This window comes from Brachyhypopomus gauderio, chromosome 20 (genome assembly GCF_052324685.1).
Source record: "Brachyhypopomus gauderio isolate BG-103 chromosome 20, BGAUD_0.2, whole genome shotgun sequence".
Lineage (NCBI taxonomy): Eukaryota > Metazoa > Chordata > Actinopteri > Gymnotiformes > Hypopomidae > Brachyhypopomus > Brachyhypopomus gauderio.
Genome location: NC_135230.1, coordinates 9,875,384 through 9,896,822, shown reverse-complemented (window position 1 = coordinate 9,896,822; position 21,439 = coordinate 9,875,384). Strand labels below are relative to the sequence as shown.

The 21,439-nt window shown below is 44.9% G+C and overlaps 1 protein-coding gene across 1 annotated transcript in view; it reads right to left on the bottom strand.

Moving 5' to 3' along the window:
• Window positions 1-21,439, bottom strand: part of prr36a (proline rich 36a) — a 25,240-nt gene extending 3,801 nt beyond the window's left edge. The window contains exons 1-5 of the mRNA XM_076983221.1: window positions 21,323-21,439; window positions 13,102-13,705; window positions 12,208-12,289; window positions 4,513-4,682; window positions 1,748-4,366 (exon numbers count right to left, since the gene is read on the bottom strand). Coding sequence (XP_076839336.1) covers window positions 1,748-4,366; window positions 4,513-4,682; window positions 12,208-12,289; window positions 13,102-13,693 — 3,463 coding nt within the window. The 5' untranslated portion in view covers window positions 13,694-13,705; window positions 21,323-21,439. The remainder of the gene's footprint in view (window positions 1-1,747; window positions 4,367-4,512; window positions 4,683-12,207; window positions 12,290-13,101; window positions 13,706-21,322) is intronic.

Here is a 21,439-nt window from a genome sequence, read left to right as displayed (position 1 = left end):
GAATTCCATGCACTCACGCACGCACGCACACACACACACACTCACGCACACACATCATAGCATGCATCAAACAAGCCACCTCGGTGAACTTCCAGTGGTCTGGTGGGCATGCGGTTCATACAAGTGAGGAAATATGCGCCAGTAAATACATCTTAAAGTGCTTTGTGTAATCTAACATTCAAGTGAATGAAATTAGCACAGTCTCTTCAGAGCAAGGTGGTGTGCATCAGACAGCTTTAAAAAAAAAAAAAAAAAAAGTTTGTCCAACTGGGCTCAGTTTGGCTGGGTAATAAAAGCGGTGCGATTCCTCAGTACAGAGTTGCAAGGGGGGCAGGAAAAAAGCAGACCAAACCACGCCAGTAATGCAATAAACAAAAATCAAACAAAAACCAAAAAAAGGGGGCGGAACAGAGAGGGAGAGAAGGACTAAGCACCTTGGTAACGACAGAGATCCAGGAGCATGGGTGGATCAGATGTTGCTTGCCGTCCTTCCTCCTCGGGATGGTGGGAATCAAGGAGGATGAAGGGGTCAAATAAATAAATGGAGAGGGGGGGAGAAACCAAAACAGAGTGGGGGAGATGACGAGAACAGAAGTGGAAGCATACTGGCTTTGGAGAGCAAAATTTTTTTTTTTTTCTCATCATCTTCCCTTGTTGGTAGTTGCATCCCGGCATCTTCATCAACCCCCCCTCCCCCGAATGTACAAAGTTGCTGTTATACTGTTGCGAGTAATCGTGTTGTACTGTTGCGAGTAATCGTGTTGTACTGTTGCAACAGACGACGGCACTAATCTTCCAAATGAAGCTTAAGGAAAATCAGCATCAAATTAAGAGGAATTTTAAGACTTTCCTCTGCAGCTTTGCAGAGTTCATTTACAATTTTCAAAATATAATGAAATGAATAAATGTGGATTTTAGAAAAAGGATTATTTTATCTATAAAATGTTGCTATTTATGAATTGTAAACAAAACTCACAGGAATGGACAAGTCAACCCACTGAGATCGTTGTGATTGATCATTGGTAAGTCTATAACAATAACCAAAACTTCATTCAAGATCATTGCTTTAACGTGAACGAAATTCATCATCCCCCAACAAAATATACTGGAAAGAGAAAAATGTGTTAAATATCCATCCTTTATTTAAAGCTAAGACAGTAAATACTCAAAAAATAATAATAAGAACAGTTACCACAACTTAAAGGGTAAGGGTTAAAACACCCTAAAGTGCCAAAGAGCAACAGGGCATGTGTGTGAGACAGGAGTAAAGTTAACAAGGACAGGAGACTGATGCTCAATAATAAAAATAAACAAAATACAAAGTCATTTAGTTAGCAGTTTCAGTAAAAAGATCAGGGTAAACACAAATCTCTCAAAAGTCCAATCCACAGTTCTTTTTACTTCAGTGCTTTTTTGTTGATGTTCAGAACTCCACAACTCACTCATGCCAGATCAAGACAGACAGCATTCATAAAAAAAAAAATCCAAAGCAAGAGTGAGACAGTTTCCCTAAATGTTACAGAGTAGCAGCTATTGCACATACAGGAATTTTAAGTCATACACTCAAACGTAACTGCACTAGTAATATGTCGACTGGCACCACCAATCTTTTCTTTTTTAAAAATTCATCCCCTCCCTTTTTTTCCTTCTCTTTTTTAAAAGGCATCATTAATACGATAAACCTGGGAAGATCCTGACAAGGAGGGACACTGAAAGGTGCATTTGCGAAGTGCATTCTATACATTACCTGCCAAGGAGCTATCAGTCTTTTCACATATTGTGGAGTAGTACGGATGTTGAGCATCGTGATCCCAGTCGTCGTCTTGGTGCCCCGAGGAGGTAGTGTTGGCGAAGCCTCTCTCACTGGCTACATCAGCCCCTAGTGAGCCAGACTCTGGTATTTCCTCAGTGGCCTTCCCACAGAGCATGTACTGCTGCTCCGAGTTGGGCTGGTGCGCCCCCTGCTGGCTAACTTCATGCAGGTCAGCATCTCCAGGAGCCTCAGTGGGTGTAAGGGTCAGCTCTTTGATGAGGGATGGATCTTTGGCCTCATCTAGAAGCTGCTCTTCATTCTCCAAGGAGAAGATTCCTGGGCTTTTGGCAGAGCTCTCGGTTGTAGACTGGGCATTGGAGTTGGAGGTACAATCGAAGCCATAGGAAGCAGCTGAGGTGGCAGACTGGGGGGTATCACTACCCCCGCCTCCTTCTACCTCAACACTGGCCTCCTCACGCTCCTGCAAAACTGAAAGGCTCTGGGCAATATGGGTGCTGCTAAAACATTCATGACCCACGGCAACAGGTTCTGTGGTAGGCTCACTGATCTGCATCTCGCCTTCGGTGTCACTAGCCTCTCTTGTGACCGAGGATGACGACGCAGCAGATGTGGGTGCAGTTCCTAGACCACCCAATACATCATCAGCGGGCAGAGTCTCTGGTTCTTCATCAGCATGTTCAAGACAAATGCCCAAATCTTGCATGATGTCTGGCAAAGCGACAGGAGTAGGGTTGATTACAACAGTCTGCTGCTGCTGGTTCTCCACTCCTGGGCTTGTATTGTGATCTTTTAGCTCCTCGGGTGTGCTGGGATCACTGGAACCGTGTGCAAGAAGTTCTGGGCCACTCAATGTGCGAGAATCAGACGTGTTTAGGGGAATGGGTGTCGAACCTGGTTTGAGGCAGACATCCATCTCGGCTATATGCAGGGGAACATACTGGGGAGAACTTGGGGTGGGTTCTGTAAAAGCTGGGGGATGAGGAGAGGACGGACCTCCAGCTTTTCCCACATCCAGCCAAGCCTGAGCAGGGATTTGGGTTGGGGTTTCTGAATCTCCTTGCCAGGGGTTGGATGGAGGACTGGAGAGGAGAGCTGGGTCTGATTGTAGTGGCTGGAGCCAGGGTTCAGCAATAGGACTGGCTTGGCCCCACTGGGCTGCAGGAGGAGCAATCGGGGGACCCTGCATACGGTTCAGATTGTCCAGTCTGTAGTCTTCTGCAAAGTCATCTTCATCTGCATTTCCGTAACTTTCAAGCCCACTCTCAGTAATGCCTTCACTGGCCATCTCCACGTCTTCATCTTCCTCATCCTCATTGTCATGGCACTGCCTGTGTAGGTCATCCGCTCTTTCGGAACCCACTTCCATGTCACAGACACGGTCATAGTCATCGTCATCATCTTCCTCATCTTCATTAGCTGGAATGTCAGGGACCTTCTCGAAGTCTGGAGATCCAGCAGATGCACCTTCACCATCGGCGCCTTTCAGGCTGGCATCACCCAAATCATCTATACTTTCAGTGCCCTCAAGCACACCAGGAGCACTAAGCTCCGAGGCTCCTTGCTGGCTGCAGCTAACATCCTCAGAGTCCAGTTCTGAGGCCAGGCCTCCTGCTCGCCACACCGATCCAGCCAGACCGGCCGAGCCAGGCCGGGACTCCTCCGTAGGCTGCGTGCCGCTCATGTCAGACACGGACACCTGCTGACTACCTTCTTTTTCCTCCTCTTCATCTTCGTCATTGTGGATTATTTGCTCCGCTTTCTCAGCTGCATCAATGCCCTTGGGGGGCACCGCGTCTTCAACGGCGCCGTCAAACGGTGAAGTGGTTGCAGGTTCTGGTGGCAACACTTCCTGTACTGCTGGGGCCATGACTGCAATATGGTCTTCATCACTTTCGCAAGCTTCCTGTCCCTCTGGGACAGATGGATGAAGTACAGGAAAAATAGGACTTTCAGCCATTAGTTGTACACCCAATGGCTCAGCACCTACCACCTCCATGTTGGGAACAGTCTCCACATCAGAAGGTTCTGAGTCAGGCAATTGTACTACTACATCTCCTTGAAGTTCTGTAGGGGCAGCGGTTTGCCGATCTGGCTGTTCTACTTGTACTTCTAAAGGACCCTGCACTTCTGGAACAGATTCTGCATTTGTTACGTTGGCAGTTGTTGCTACAGTGTCTGCAGCTTCCAAAGCCAGAGAGGGTTCTGCAGGCTCTGGTGAGGGTTCTTCTGTAGGCACTCTCTTGACGACCAATGGTAAAACGGACTGTGTCGGTTTGGTCGTTTGGCGCTTCTGGGAGACACTGGTGCTGCCACTTCCCGGCTTCAGGCCACTGGGTCCTGTACCAGTCTTGCTTGCTGCAGGCCGTGAGGAAGTGTTTCGGGGGCTTGGAGGAATCTTCCGGGTTGGTACCGGTCGAGATTCATCAGGTCTTGTTCGAGTCGTTTTAGTGTCTGCAGGCAGTCGTTTGGGAGCTGTAGCTGGTTTTGTGGTTTCAGGTTTTGAGGTCTTGGAAGCTGCAAGGCGGGTTGCAGTACTGCTGTTGGGAGCAACTGGTTTTCTGGCCATTGCACTCGTGGACGGTTTGCAAACATCTAGAATGCAAAAACAAGAATTAATTTTGGGTGGGAATGGGTGACAGAGAGGTTAAAAAGATTGTGGGACAAGAACTCAATAAAACTCTCAAACAGAATCTAACCAAGATCCCTAATGGATCATCATGATTTAAATGGATCTCTACCTTTGACTGTAGCAGTTGTAGCAGAGATCTTGGAGGGTTGTGATGATGCAGAGCGAGCAGTAGATGGTGCTGAGGCAGCCGTTCTCGAGGCTGCAGGCTTGGTAGTTGTTGTAGTTGGTTTGAGTGGAGCTGTGGAAGTTGTAGAACGAGGAACAGGTGCTGTGGCAGGCCTAAAGTTGGAACACAGTTGTACAGTTCATTTTTTAAATGTTTCAAGCGGTTTGCCATAGTGAATGTAATAGTGGTGAATTTGAAAGAAACCATGATGAATCCAACATGCTTGCAACTGTTCACAGAACACACACGGTTTTCTATGGTTTTAAAGCAATACAGTTAAGCAAATAGCAGTGAATTGTGATGTTTCAACAAGGAGAAAGAAAAAACCTAGTTAATTAACACACTCATCTGCTTCCTTTTCTCACAGGGAACGAAGATAGAACGCCAAACACGGCATTTTTTTGTTACAATATTGTTGAAGCACTTGTGTTGTGTGACAATGTTGCTTCCTCATTATTCTTCTAGTCTGGCCACTCTATACATTTGAATAACTTTGCAAAGAGTTGAGCAAAACCGCACGCGCGCGCATACACGCACACACTTTTGTTTAACAAAACTTTTAAAGTAAATCAAGCATGCAAATCCAGAAGGCAACTCTGCACCAATCACAGTCCTTGAAGATGGTCTTTTGGTTCTTTTTTTGCCAATGAAGTCACGTGCAAAGAAAATAAGGGCGAACAAAACAAAGAAAAATAAGCTAAACAGTCAAGTTTGTAGAAAGGCAATCAGATATGATGCTGTAGGATACAAACGATTTACTGTTCTGTGCTATTCCTTCATGGCCTTTGTGGAACTTGGCCCCTATCTACACATCAGGGAAAGGAATTTCAGGAGACATGAGTTAAAAGGAAACACACATCAAAAGATGACTGCATACAAGCATGCAGTGCTATAAAAATATATGGAGAGAGTCGTACTTAAATTGTGACATGGACGAAATTGGCTGTGAACAAGTTCCTTATATCTGCACACAATGAGAGACATGTTTAAATGTCTGGGCCCCACATGCCTGGACTATAACATCACCCCCACAAATCATTCCACAACAATGGTCAAGTGTTCTAGAACCAAGACAGAATTAGGCCTCCTTTACATTCCATCCAATTCCATCTAAAATAGCCAAGACACCACATTGTCTCGTCTTAACTTAAAGCAATAACTCTGAAATCAAACTTACTCAAATTTTCTTAACACAAATATATTCAAACTAGCCAAGACACTGTTACAAGGTTAACAAAAAGGACAGACAACCTTACACCCAGCAATTTAACAAAATCAGACAACGTCATTAGGTAATCCCACACAAATTTGCTAACTGTATGACATGTAAACCCTGCCATTAAGGTTAGGGATGAAACCGTCAATTCTAACGATTGTTCTACATTACCCCCATTGACGTGCCCTAAAGCTCTCCTTAAAGAAGATCAATAAAAATAAATGACCATTATATAATACACAATATTGATTCACTGGTGATTTTAATACAGAATCTCGATGAGTCCGCACATCCTACTACTAATCTCATGCCACAGTTCCTATGCCCATCACTCCCACACTGACATGGTCATACTCTAGACTTTGTTATATCCCACTGGGGTAGAGAGGAAGGTGTCAAACATGCTAGTTAAAATCTCCAATCATTACTTCACTTGGTTCACTGTGCTCAACACTTAAAATGATTATGGAGCACTAATTTACAGCAGACTCTTGGGCGACAGGCTCCCCTGACTCCACCTAGTCCTAATTCCACTTGCAAGATTACAAGGTACCCGGAATCAAAATCAACCAATCAGAGCCAGGAGCAGTGTCTGATGAAGAGTCAATCACTGCATGTGCATGCACATGCTCTTCCTTGGTCATGCGCAAACATTGAGCAACTTCAGGAACTTTGCAAAAGCAATGACAGATAAATTGCCAATAAAGAGATTACTTTAAATGCAAGATAAATCACAGAGACTAGAAAGAACAAGGATAAAAATCGAAGCAGCTTTTCAGAGGTGGAAAGAGCCATGATTAGCTATAGCTACAAGACCACAAAAGACTCTAAGCAGATGGTGATGTAGCCACATTTCTGCTCAATAGCCAATTACAAATGCTTGACTTTTTAAAATCTAATAATCAAATTAAAATCAGAGCCAGGAGTTATGGTTACAGCAACACTTGATTCATTTTGTTGAATTCAGGCTAATGTTGGTTGTTTCCAATGAAGTTACTAGTTACTAGTGTTATTTAGATGTTACTGAAAATATCTTTGTGAAATGCCCATCCACGCAGTCGTATCAGTTTCGTATTTCTTCAGATATACATCACCAATTCATGTGTTTGTGCTTTCACAGCTAAATGAATCCATAAGTGGTTTACAGCTTGATTAGCACAATTTATGCTTTGTTTATAGTATCCTTATCAAACACACATTTAAGCATTGAAATGGGTGTGGGCTATTTTATGAAATAAACATTGCTGTACATTTTTTCTTTCATGTCTAAAAGATTTATTCCTTCTTGTTTATTGGCCAAAAAGTCATTTCACTGCACAGCGGCCCCCTATGGGGGAGGGGCATTGAAGGCAGTGCTGTAGCGCACTAGATAGGGAAGGGGAGGAGCCTGGTAGTATATTTTCAAGTTCACCCTCAATTTTACCGACTGTACCTTTAAAGCTTTCACCCGTGATAGCCTGGTTGACAGCTTTATATCAATAAAAATGTATTTGATACCACAGGCACAGAAACCACACTAGTCAAGGTCTAAAACAGTCTTGGGCTGTAACTTGTCGAAAGTAGTAGTTGTTGACCTTGGTGCAGTAACTGACAGTAGATGCCACTATATGGAACACTATATGGAGACTGGATTGGCTCAACTGCCAGTGCTCATGACCAGTCATTAAATACTGGAACCAGTTCAGAACAATATAATCGCACTGGGTGAAAGCTGCTCTAAATGCCATGCACCATCCTGTGTGTTCCCCAGGGCTCCTTTTTGGGTCCTGCATTATTTAACCTAAATATGCTTCCATTGGCCACAACAGTTAGTAAAATGTCATTTCACCAGCAGTCGATATGCAACTATACATATCCCTCGTCACAGACCTCTGGGGACCTATTTATTTTTTCTGCATACTGCAAATCTAATCCTGGATGGATCAGAATTTCCTGCGACTAAATGATGACATAATGGATTTATTGTTGGGAAGGGTCAGGGGCACAGTGATTTAATAAGTTATCTGGAACCACAGTCAGTCATGCTGCAATACCACATCAAAAACCACATGTTACGGTGATCTAAACTTTAAACACCATGCTGGAATGCTGTTCTAAATACCTCACTATAATGTTTTTAAAATGATGCATCATCAGCTGTATTCAAAGTAAATCGAGAAACAGTGACTAGTGTCATGCACAGCACGTCTCCCAAAGAAAACCATTTCAAGCCTACAGAAGGAACAGAATACAGCAGCCAGTCCCAGCATGATCAAAACATTTAAGCGTTGCAATGGCTACCTGTGTCTCATTATTGACTTCAAAATCCAACAGCAGATATAACTTCTCCCAATGTCTTACCCCTTATTCAATCAGCATATGGCATCCAGGCCCTTCAGATCAGCTGATAAAACCATCCTGGCGGTGCCAACCATCCAACTAAAAGAGCAGCAAGGATGCCTTTAGCTGCCATGGACCACAACTCCCTTCCCGGCAACCCAGGGGCTCTTGGATTAAAAGACTGAAGACTGGCCTTTTTCATTCAGTACAACATTTAAACTGGTCTGACTTTCTTTCTGGGAATTATACACCGTCTTACTTTATACAGTTTCACTTCCCCTCAAGAACAGTACAGTGGCTGCATATTGACATTTACACAAGCATTTAATTTAAGAGATTTTGCAAATTTAAGAACACCATCACTGTCCCACTCTCCACATTCTGCATCAATATATACATAAAAAACAGATGTATTGAGAGCTTTGGTTTGGAAGCAAAACTACAGGTTTTGGAGATCAAACCCTACTGTTAATTTCTTAATATCTACACCATTAAAACACACTGCTTCTTTCCTGAACACGTGTGGCCTGGGGAGAATATTCCACAGCACTCCGCGAAAAACAGGAGTTCTCATATTTCTTTCGCCTTTAGAACCCAGGACATCTCCTAATGAACGGTTAGTGGTCCTACAGCAATATTCCTTTATTTCACTATTGGGTTAGAGAAGAGGTAATGAGCAAAGACAACAAGGAAATGGACAAAAGAAGGCAGTAATTACAGATAAAAGGACACTAATGTGAAATATGCTGCAGTGCATCTAGCCATTACTGAACATGGAACTCGATTGAGGCTTCCGCAATGACTCAGCAGACTTAACAAATGAGCATTGTTGCTGCAGACTGCTTGTTAACCTCTCATACAACCCTCCTGCCCCCCCCCACCCCCGCCCCTCGTCAAGACTGTTGACTCAATCATCCTAGATATTGGGTTACAGAAAGGCTATGTGGCCATGCTCTGAGCTTTTAAAACAGAATAATAACCAAATATCTACACTTGATTAAGTCCAAACTTTCAAAATGTAGGCTTCAGGATCCAGAAATTATGTCCAGTGAACATGCCCTAAAATGGAGGAAAACTCATTGAGCATCATTGCTTTCCTGCCATAAACAATGTAACTGGGATTGAATGATTGTTATGCTAAAAGAAGAAATTCACTAAGAATAAACAGATTTGTGTAATCACAACTGCTGAAACAGTTTAAGAGGATTTTTTAATGTTAAAAAATTTTCAATTATTTATGAGGATAATTCATTCAAATTCCATTTCCACTTGGTATTAGATGCATTAGGAACCAATAAATACTCCCCAGCTTCATTATGCAGCCACTAATAAATTATTCATTACTAAGAACTATTGCTTTAATTGCTTACAAAAAAATGCATACATTATAATAAAGCATTGACATTACATTTTCTTAAGATTTGTTTATATACAAATAAATACTATTTTTGAAGGTTTTCTATCATTACTTTTTATATAAACACACATGCACCAAAATCTTATTTATACAGTTTGCTTGGTCGTCATCTCTCCCTAGAAGCCTCTTTGTCTGCACCCACCCTTCAGAATGGGCGGAGTCCGATAATGCAGCAGACCACTCACACATTCAAACAGTGAGGGGCAGAAGGTTGAGGCAGAAACACGAGGGTGAAACTAGGGCATGAAGGAGGGAAGACAGCCAAGGACAAAAGGATCACAATGGGATCGCAACAAAACCGGATCTGCATTTTTAAAAGAACCCAAAGAACATGCTGTAAAATCGCAACAACGTTTGTATGATCATCTTGGAGCTTGTGGGAGAAGATTTCTAGAAGGTTCCAGGACCCGACAAGCCTCATTTCACAGGGGCCAAAGGGATTACGGATTTATGTTTGTTTCATTCGCATGAAAATGAAACTACAGGCTTTTACACAAAAAGCCATCTGTGTTGTGTGAAACAGACTAACCCTAGCACTCGCTAACTTTGATTTCCTAATCAGACATTGTGTAGATTCAGAATTAACATGTAGGTTTACAAGATAGGCAAGAGTAAAACTTTGGAAAGTGCACCTTGTATGATCAACAAAGATCAGGGAATGCATTTTCCCCCCTTCATGCATGCAATCCCCCACCCAACAACTAGAGCACTTTGTATTAAAATCCTCAGCCCCCACCCCCTCCCTGTATTTTACCTAGTCCATAACCCCTCCTCCCCCACCCCAGATTAATCTACCCTCATCTGTCTCCCTGCACACTAGCCTGACCTCACCCATGCACAGGCTGTTGTGGGGGGGAGCCGTTTTATCTCACACAGCCCCACTTGTAATAGTCATCCCAGAGGGGCAAACAGAAACTCAATGTGCTAAAAGCCCTAATACAAACCAAAATCTACTGATCCCAAATTAACAGAACATTCCAGAATCAAAGTGCGAGCTTCTGCTGGCTTTTTGCCATATTTGGTCAATCTGCACTACACAGGAACAGCTTGAAGTTTCAATCAACAAGTCTCCATGACTGGTCGCAAGCAAATAAATAAAAGCCAATTTATAGTCGTAGGAAGATCTCCACCTTAACTACGGCAGGTTGGCAAACGTCCACCTGTAAAACGGCCCTCTTCGCTGATGCAGGCTTTCGAAAGGCTCTCAATAGAAACAGGACTGAAGCCCCGAAAATTAGACCTAGACTTTGACAATAAAGATTGTCCTTCATTGTACACGGGTGTACGCAGAACGAAATTGTCGCATGTAGGCTCGCACAGTGTACAACAGAGACTTGGATATATGTAAGAAAGAAAAATAAATTAGATGAAATTAAATGTAACAGTAGATTCCAGTAACCAGGGTTGAGAGAAGGCTTCAGAATATGACAGATGGCATTCCAGGATTCACCAAAATCCATGGCCAACAAGGATATAGTGTACAAGTGTGGAAGTGCAGAAATGTAGCAGCCGGGATGATTTAAAAATATGTATGTGTAATGGATATATATGTACATCTGCTTATATCTATATGTATATACAAATCTACCGATAAATTAACGAAAAGCCTCGCGTTTACGTGCGGACATGTGTGCTTACGGGTTCTGTGGGTGTTCACCAGCATTTATTTTCAGGATTGTTTTCATTTTACCCAATTTTAAGCACTGCTTTTACTGGGGGCACTAGCAGCTTCTACAAGAACAATCATCGTTTCATGCAAATAAGGACTGAACATTCAAATGCAGGATAGACAGATGAAAAACCGATGAAAGGAAATGAGAACCAGTTTAAAGGGATATTAGAACCTATTGTCCCACTTCAATCAGAAGTTGAAGTCAACTAGTAAGAAATTTATCCGTTTTGAGTGCAGATGCAGACCAGACGCATGAATCAATGACCAGAGATACAAAAGGAGGCCACTTCACTACAAAACACATAGCAGCCAGTGTTTGTGTAGCATACAGCAATGTAATCTAATCTATGACCTGTAATGCCACATCCTCAGCCCTTCAACAAAAACCTGTTTGCTGTCGAGTCATGAATCAGTTTGAAATTAAAATAGAGTTGAAATGAAATTTAAATTGAGAGATCACAGCATCTTTTTCAAGTTTATGACTAAAGCAAAGACCATGGTTTGAATGCTAGGAAATATTTGATCATAAATATGCGTGGTCACATTTCAGCGTCTCGAGAGGCAGTGCAAGTTTCAGGTCCGACTACAGCTTTACACACATCTAACCAGAGGTGTATAATCCAGGTTCAGAAAGTAAAAGTCCTCACCAGGATTTTGCTCAAGCTTGCTAGATTTCTAATTAGTGCAATCCAGGTAAAATGGGTGGAATCAACACACTCCAGGAAGCCTGAGCAAAATCCTGGTGAGGACGTTTACTTTCTGAACCTGGATTATACAACTCTGCATCGCGCACACACACACACACACACACACACACACACTATATATACATATATATACACATATATACACACATATATATATATATATATCTGACGTACATACATCTCAGTGTTCCCAGTACTCCCAAAAGTCACCAAGCGTAGCACTAACCATGGATCATTGTCTCCAAATCAAAAACAGCAGAAACTTCTAGGCTCAGCACCTTTACCATCAACAGACTGGATGTCTTACCTGGTGGTCTTGGGAATGGGTCTGGCCTTGGAAGAAGCAGTCACACTGGGCTTTGCAGCAGGAGCAGATGCCGGCCTTGGGGCTACAGAAGACATAGACAGAGATGGAGATCAGAAGAAAATCGGGAGGGAACGGAAGGTGCAAAAAAAAAAAAAAGACCAAAGCAGTGTTGAAAAGGAGAAATGCAAATACCATCCTACACAAAGCAAAGGCCAATTCAGTTTGCTTGGTTGTCAGAAGCTATCAAAATGAAGTGGTATCCAAAATACAACAATTGCCATCTCACTTATTAACATTCATAGAATCGGTCAAATAAAGCTGCTAGCAATGCCAACAGGACTCTTCTGTTTACACAACTGCTGGTGTGTGGGGGGGGGGGGGGGGGGGGCACTCCCACGAAAAGTTTTAGACTGCAGACACTGCTTATTCAAGCTACAAAAATTAAGCAGAGGTCACATACTTTTCGAATAGTGAGTAGCACAGACATTTTAATGGAAGCAGCTGAGATGGTGGTATTTATGCTCTTTTAGTACATTCTGTTCTGGGATCTTCCTGGCTATAAGCATGGAACTGACAGATGGTCTTAAATCCTTTGTTGTTTCAACAAAAACGCCAGTACCACCGAGGCCAATCCAATGATTCACAAAGGGTTGATTCAGCATCTACTGGCAATATCTCCATGGACGGACTGGGGGTGGATGGCACTTCAATCTCTGCTTATGTACATTTTTCCATTGCTCATAATATTCACTCAAGCACTTCCAAGCCCAGTACAACATACTATAAAAGTAACGTGTTCAGAAGTATTAACAGACCAAAGCGCCTAAACCCAAGCGAAACACAAAGCGACCAGCTCCCCATATGAACGGTAACAGTGGGCGTATGGACACCAACCTGTGGTCTTGGGATTGGCTGCAGCACTGTTGGTGGTGGTGGCAGGCCTTTTGCTCAGCGTGGACGGCACTGTCGCTGCAGGTCTCGGCCCACTGTTCATGGAAGCCCCTGCAGATCTGGTGGTCCCAACTGGCTTCTTTTCGGCTGCTTTCGCCACCGCGGGAGGCCCCTTTTGGACTCGGCCTGCTGCCGCAGCATGGGTGGTTTTCTTTAGCTCCGGCTGCGAGGTCATTGGTCTCTTGTTTGCTCCATTTGCAGAGGTCCTTGCAAGGTTTCTGGCTGCGGTATTCTGAGCAGCCACAGAGCGAGAGGCTGCAGCGTTTGTGGTGGTCATTTTGGTTCCTGGTGGACCCGGCCTGGTCTTCACAGGGGCTTTGGTCTTGTTTTTTGGAGCCGGTACCTGGCCATTGGCCTCCTTGTCGGTAGGGGCCGCTGTTGAACCCGCTGCTTCGTTTATGTTTGCTGGCGGTGGAGGTGATGGACTCTGGGCCGGTTGAGATTGCTCCTCATTGGCAGGTGCCTCAAAACCAGGCTGTGCCTCCAGGGCTTCGGTTGGCTCTGCCGGTGCTGTGTCAGCCCCATCAGGTTTCATCTCCACCTTTGCCTGGAAGCAAATCAAGGTCAGACTAATCATGTACAAAAATACTGGACTCAAGTCATATCGACTCAAAACAAGTGAACAACAAGTGAATATTTGTGGAATTTAAAGCTAAAATCAGAAGAGCAAAAGGAAAAAAAAGAAAAAGTGTGCGACTCCTTTGTAATTAAATTTGTAACAGCAATATTGCCAATATGGTGAGTTTGAACTTGAAGGATGGATAACTGAAGGATCAGTTAAGAACATTCCACCCCTTTTATTTTTAAGATTCATGAGCTCACAAAGTTGATATGGGAAGAAGTCAGGCGGGACGCTGACCTTTATCAAGTCACTTTACAGAAAAGATCAACCCGGGCCAGAGGGAGGGGTGGGGCAGGCCAGTACAGGTTTTCGGCGACATCCACTCGATGGATGAGCAATCAACCCGTACCGATCCAATTAACATTTATACAGAGCACTGTGGCCAGTCACTGAAGCGCACTAATGAGTCAGTTTCAATCGGTACAGTAACATTCAGCATCTGTCTTGACTGCTGTGGTGAACCACGCCCCACGACTCTTCGTCGGTTCATCCCAACATCTTACAGCTTCAGTTCTGCAGACTCATGGAGCAGCACACATGAGCAGAAGGAGGTGGAGGAAGGTGGTGCATCCACGGTTCAGGCCCTCCGAGGCCCCCGGGTTCAGGCCCTCCGCTCGTGCAGTCGTCTCCCTCCCTTCTCCTCGTCCATGGCTTCCCACCCCCTGATCTGGGAGATCTGCTAATGACAGCTACACAGATGGCCTCAGCAGCAGAGCTATTGTGTAGCCTCAAAAACCGTCTGGGCCAGCACAGGAGAGCCTGAATTAGGTGTGTTAGCATGTGTGTGTGTTAAGAGTGTGTGTGTGTGTGTGTGAGAGAGAGAGTGAGTGTGTACACACGTACGTACACATGTGTTAGGGATGGGTGTAATAAGAATGAATGAAGCAAAGAAATTTTACTTCACCTCAACAGTAAAGGAAGGCAGAGACAGTTAGAAAAGGAAAACCTTAATAAAAGGAGGGAAATTAGCATCACAATGACAACAGCGAGAGAGGGAGAAAAAATATAATGTGGGGGACAGGAGAGAGAAAGAGCAAGTCAGAGGATTATTACTCTCTCTGGCAACCTGCATGCCAGGATGATGAAGGCTGAGGTCATCATTCTACACAGCACTAATTAAAATCACCTAGAAGTCATGCAGCTGTATCCCTATGGTTACATCCAGAGCAGCGCGGGGCCATTCAGGAAGGTGGATCACGGGAAGATTACTTCAGTCCCTCATTCAAATAAACTCCTAGGTCTCAAATGAACTACATAAGCACCGTAGTCAGGCTACTTCAATAGATCAACCTTGTTCTATTCCCACACTGGTTCTAGACTGCTCCCATTTTATAAACCTCCTTAGCCAATATCAAGTCTGTCTGGTTTATACCAAGAGAGACAGCCAGCTAGTCACAGATGGATTGTATAGATATACAATCACCGGCTACTTTATTAGGCCCAGCTGTCCAACTGCTCATGAACGCAAATGTCAAATCAGCCAATCACATGGCAGCAACTCAATGTATTTAGGCATGCAGACATGGCCAAGACGATCTGCTGCAGTTCAAACAGGGCCTCAGAATGGGGCAGAAAGGTGATTTAAGTGACTTTGAACATGGTTTGGTTGTTTGTGTCAGACGGGCTTGTCGGAGTATTTCAGAAACTGCTGATCTACTGGGATTTTCATGCACAACCATCTCTAGGGTTTATAGAGCATGGTCCGAAAAAGAAAATATCCAGTGAGTGTCAGTTGTGTGGGCTCAAATGCCTTGTTGATGTCAGAGGAGAACGACCAGATTGGTTCAAGCTGATAGAATGGCAAGAGTAACTTGATTAACCAGTTGTTACAACCGAGGCATGCAGAAGAGCATCTCTGAACACACAACACGTCAAACTTTGAGGCGGATGGGCTACAGCAGCAGAAGACCACACTGGGTGTCTGTCAGCTAAGAACAGGAAACTGAGGCTACAATTTGCACAGGCTCCCCAAAATTGGACAATAGAAGATTGGAAAAACGTTTCCTGGTCTGATCAGTCTCGATTTCTGCTGCGACATTCGGATGGTAGAGTCATTTGGTGTCAACAACATGAAAGCATGGATCCATCCTGCCTTGTATCAACGGTTCAGGCTGGTGCTGGTGGTGCAAAGGTGTGGGAGATATTTTTCTGGCACACTTTGGGCATCATGTCAACGCCACAGCCTATTGTTGCTGACCACGTCCATCCCTTTATAACCACAGTGTACTCATCTACTGATGGCTACTTCCAGCCATATTATAATTATATATATATATATATATTCAGAAACTGCAACAGCTACTGGTTAGGAGAATGTTCTAGAACCTAATTTCATATCACCTGTTATTTTAGCATGAACGGTTCTGCTAAACGCAGTGACTTTGGGGAAGAGGCTTTGATGAGGCCGCACCTCAGAGATAGTGGGGAAATGGGCAACAGGTCACGTGTTTGTTGTTCTGCGTTGATCACCACTTCCCAACCCTGGCGCCGAAAAGACACGTTGTTCTCACTCCAGCTGTAATGTATACACATGCAAACGCACACATGCATGCACACAAACACACTCGCTCATTCCTAGACTACACTGCATACACCAGTCTCACTGAACACAACCCAGTGATGCTCTCGGTCATGCCTCTGTGGGAGGGGCGTCTGACAGCCTCATAAAGCACGCCTGCCTGCCTGCCTGTTCCCTCCCTCTCTGGAGACAATCTCAGACCGCTGTCTAGACCAAAGAACATCAACCTTCTCTTTACCTCCCTCTCCAGTCACCATTCATCATCGCCGTCATCATCATCAGGACCATGCCGCTTGGCCACAGAACTTCATTGCCAGTTCCCCAACACCTGATCCCTTGTTAAAGTGACTCGCATTTTGTGAAAATATTTCATCTGCACAACCCCGGAGCACCACGGAGGGAGAGATTACGCCAGCCGCTTGCTAGGCGGAGTCATGCTGCAAAAGGGCATGATGGGAAGGGTGGGGGTTCTGGAGGCCGTGGGGGTCCGGGGCTGGCTTGCTGCACGCTTCACACGGTTCCACCCAGGCACACATGGGGAACGCAGCAGGCACGATCGGTGTCATCCGAGAGCCAGTGACGGTTGAGAGCCGATATGGAGCAGATATACGTAGTCAGTGAACGACAGCTTCGGCAGAAATGTGCTCATATACGCACAGAGGGACATCGCACACGTTCCTCAGGGGCAGAAACGAGGACACCGGGTATCAGTTGACTATACCAGTAAAAAAAGAATAAGTTGTATAAGTAGATTTAGTTACACTGGGGTGTGTGTGAGACTTTTCTGACTTTGTGCAAGAATGAAAAGCATAATGCAGTTAAGCAATCGTTTCTGGAAGCGTCTCATTCACATTCCAGTGATGGGTCTTCAACTACTGTGCCTCAACAGTTGTCAGCGCATGCGTGCGTGTGTGTGTGTGTTCCTGTGCAGCTGCAAGCTGGCCACATCCTGCATTCTTCACATCAGAGCCAGCACCATGGCCCAATCCATCTTTCCCCATCCTCCATTTTGAGCACAGGATGGAGGGGAGAATCCAGAAGCTCTCCAGACCAACTGTGTCCTCAGCCAAAGACCAGAGCAAACCACCAGAGCCCACTGTGAATCAACCTGCCATCGTCACTTTTTCCAACAGTTCAATTCCAATTTAGTATCATGCTAACAACCACACTCCCATAACCCCCCCCCCAACCCTCCCACCCACAAATGTGATGCCATTCGTCACCGGACAGGCTGCCCGTGAGCACTGGCTCTGGGCCACCTCATGCACGATTTCTTATTGGGCGCATGAAAGCGGGCGGCACGGCAACGTGGGAAGAGGCCACGGTCTGGCATTTCGGGGCCAGTCTGCCTGGCTCTCCAGTAACACCGAGCGTCCACATCTCCAGCCATGTGGCGGACTGAGCACTCAAGGGCAGAACAAGCGCTTCACGTCTGCCTGGGTCATTAAGGGTCACGTGTACAGAATTAGCCATGTTAAGACCACTGACCTAGGACCAGTTCTTAGTTCCAAACCTTCAGTTCTACTAGTTATTGGTTGGTGAAGCAGGCATTCCAGTACAATGGAAGGAGCACACGTTACACGTCACGTACTATTGTGCAACGGAAGGAGCACACGTTACACGTCACGTACTATTGTACAACGGAAGGAGCACAAGTTACACACTGCGCTTGCCATCGATGAAGCGTGCAAGTCAGTAGCATCATGCAGCATGATTCATCACACTTCAGCCACATGCTTCAGCACAACAAACTTGAATTCCTTACAGTCCATTTGTTTGCCTGGGTTAAAATGGTAAGGTATAAACTAGAGTTTCGTGGCATAACTGGGTGGAAGTGGGAACACGGAAGATGGAAGCACAGATAAACATGAGCCCCACTGGCCTACACCACCCACCTCCAAATGGATCAATACCAGCCGTGTGTGCATGCGTGTAGCACCACTCCGGGTGTGAATGGGGTGTAATGACCCTGCACGGTTTGATGGGGGGTGGGGGTTGTTGATGTGGGGAGGGTGGGGATTGATGCGGGGCAGCTTTGTGTGCATTCATTTTTGTCTAAATTACGAAGGAAGGAGGTTCCATTGTGTGCCGTGTGCCAAGCTAGAGGGGGATGGGCACATTCAGGACAGGGGCATCTGGTGAGCAACCCTAATATGGGAGGTTGAGTAGGCACGCCTTGGGTGTCAGATGGCGGGCACGCCTGGTTTGCATATACTCAGAAAGCCAACACTGCTAGATCACCACGGCCAGGTCGGTTACATAGCAGCGGAGCGCCGTATTGCAGATGGGCAGCGATGGCGGAGCGTCTTGGCACATTGAGGTCCGCGTCCACCACGCAGCAGGGCTTCCTAACACACAGAGAACCCGGCCAAATGGTGCAAGGAAGCCAGAGTCCGGTTACACGCCAAACGTGCCGTGTGCGCACGTGCGTGGACGGATAACGTGCCAACACGCCGCTGACCGCTAGCAACGCTGCGATCACCTTTGGCGGCCAAACGCGGCAGCTGACGGGACAGCGCTTCATCACACAGATCCCCTAGCAGCCCTCGAGGACGTTTCCACTTCACTGCTCGCCATTCAGTTGCAAAGTATGAAGCATTCAAATGAAACTGAACAAAAACTGGTTTCACGAAGGTGGAAACAAGACCCTGTTACTTCCAAAAAAGAATGTTCAAAGGCACGCAAATAGAAACCAACCTATTATATTAAACTAGAGAACTGAAATCCTTATTTCAACCTGATTATTCCAGTTAGTTTACTGAAAGATTATCCAAAGAGAAAGTGAGTGAGATCAAGAAATTAATACATTAACGCTGAATACATAATCATACTTGACTTGGTAAAATACCTCAAACAGAAAGCACAACACTCCCAGCACGGTGTTACAGCTGTATAGAGTGCATCTAACCAATGTACAGATGGTTTGCTAAGCATTTGCCAAAAGAAGGATTCAGAGATAAAAATGTTTTAAGCCAACAAGACCCCTTATCTCAAATGTTTCCTTTTAATAGCTTGGGTTAGAATTTGGGTTGAGCAGACAAGCCCAAAATCAGAATGGATGACTTGCAACCAGGGGTATGAAGGGAGTGGCGCAACAGTAGTGTCATTCCGGTCATCTGAGCAACAGTGAAATGATCCGTTCACATCAACATTTCTCCACTGACCCAGGGTCAGTGAGCCAAACCTAAACTGCAATGGCAAACTAGCATGTACTCGCATGCATACACGTCCGAAACTGGGGAAACCATTAAAGTGTTGACTCAGACTTCGAATGATGAAATCATTAACTCACCATATGCAACAGACAGCCAACACAAAATAAAGCATCACTCCTGTCTAGACTGCGCCTATGAACTGATGCAGAATGAGCTCTTGCCTTTTTAGAGGCCTTAGTGTCATCCCCACTACAATGAAGTTCTGATCCAGAATCAGCATTTAACAGACAGGCTCTGCCTAATGACAATGCAACCAAACCCATGCAGTGGGGGTCAACAGTCCATTATTAAGAGGTGGTGTCTAAAATAACCAGAAGCAGCTGTGTTTTTCTAGGCCACAGTGCGACTGGAACTGTTGTTAACCTTCAGCCAGTTTAGAAAACGGGCACCAGAAATCAAGAGGAGGACCAGAAGGAGCTGAAGCAAAGTCAGACAGCTAAACTGAGAAAAGCCTTCAACATTGTTTTATATTTCCTCTAGTTAAGTAACCCATCCAGGAGTGAGGCATTTTAAAATTTCAAGTAGAGTCTGTCTCACTTAAAATTTGAAAGCACGTTTAACTCACTGTATGGAACTTTGAAAATGTATCTAGTTAAAATACCCCTGGAATTAGATTTATGGCGAATACACCCTACTGGCAACCGCAGGATCATAAACGCCAGCTGTGACATACCAGGGAGCATTTGCACGTGGATAGTAACAGTTGTCGCTTTTAAATCCTTCCTTTTGTAAATACGATCTCCTGAAAATGAGTCCAGGTCACGTAAGGACCAGAAACATCAGCTGTCGTGGAACCAATGATTTAGACACACTACTTGTATCTATTAAAAAAGCACTACGTGTACATCCCCCGTTTTGTAGTATAGTTTTGGTACAGTCTCTATAGTTTGGCTTTTGTCTTGGTCCACTTTACTCTCGGCATCTAAAAGACTGGGACCGTTTCCAGTCAAAGCAGACGACGGACGTGAGGTTGCAGCCTCTACGCTGCGCTTGTGGCGTCTAGACTGTAAACACGTCGAGTGATTTGGATCTCGTGAGAGGGAAAGGCACCAATCTGTAGACCTGCGGGCGCTGAGGGCGCTCAAAACACCCGACCTCAGCCCGACTAAAGCCATTAGTTTTGTTCTCAAGAGGCGACATTTTACAAGCGAACGTTTATTGGACGGGGAGGACGCTCAGAATGACTATGATTATATGTCTATCTGCAACAACGCGTACTCGCTTCCTTTCATTTGGCAAGCTGTTCCCAACCTGTCGTTTATACCGCTGTAAAGAAAGCACCGGACACCGGCGTCACCGCAGGCGAAAGTCAATGTGCAAAACACAAACCCGAACGTACCGCGCCACACAACATCGATGGATTTCACTAAACACTGTACACTTTATAAACACCTGCAAAACGGAGTAATGCGAATTTCCTTCAGTTCTATGCTAGGGTTTCACACAATGGTTCAACACGTTAGGACAGCACAATACATTTAAATGACCGTAGGCCTACTTTGTTATCAATAAGAGTCATGTTGCATCACATAAATAGGTATTCGGATGTTTTGAAGCGTGGTTGCTTTGATGCTACATTGGAGCGGTCAGCGCCTGCAGCCTGTCCAGCCTCTTCATTACTCACAAAAGCAGGTCTACACAAAAAATCACCACGTCAAACTAATTCGTTATAAATCGCAACCTGCGTTAACGTGTGGTGAAATGAGACCTGCAATACAATTCCCGCAGCAATGTTTTAGACACTGAAATAAATATAATGTTTACACTGTAGCAACATGGTTTAAAACGCAAAGCGCAACTCCTTCCTACCGTCTATTAAATTATAGCGTAGCGTCTTGTTCCGACTCCTTTGGGCGTCTGATCAGACGAGACATACACCCAGCTCCAACGGTCCTGGATCGGGGGACGAACTGAGATTTGTCCACG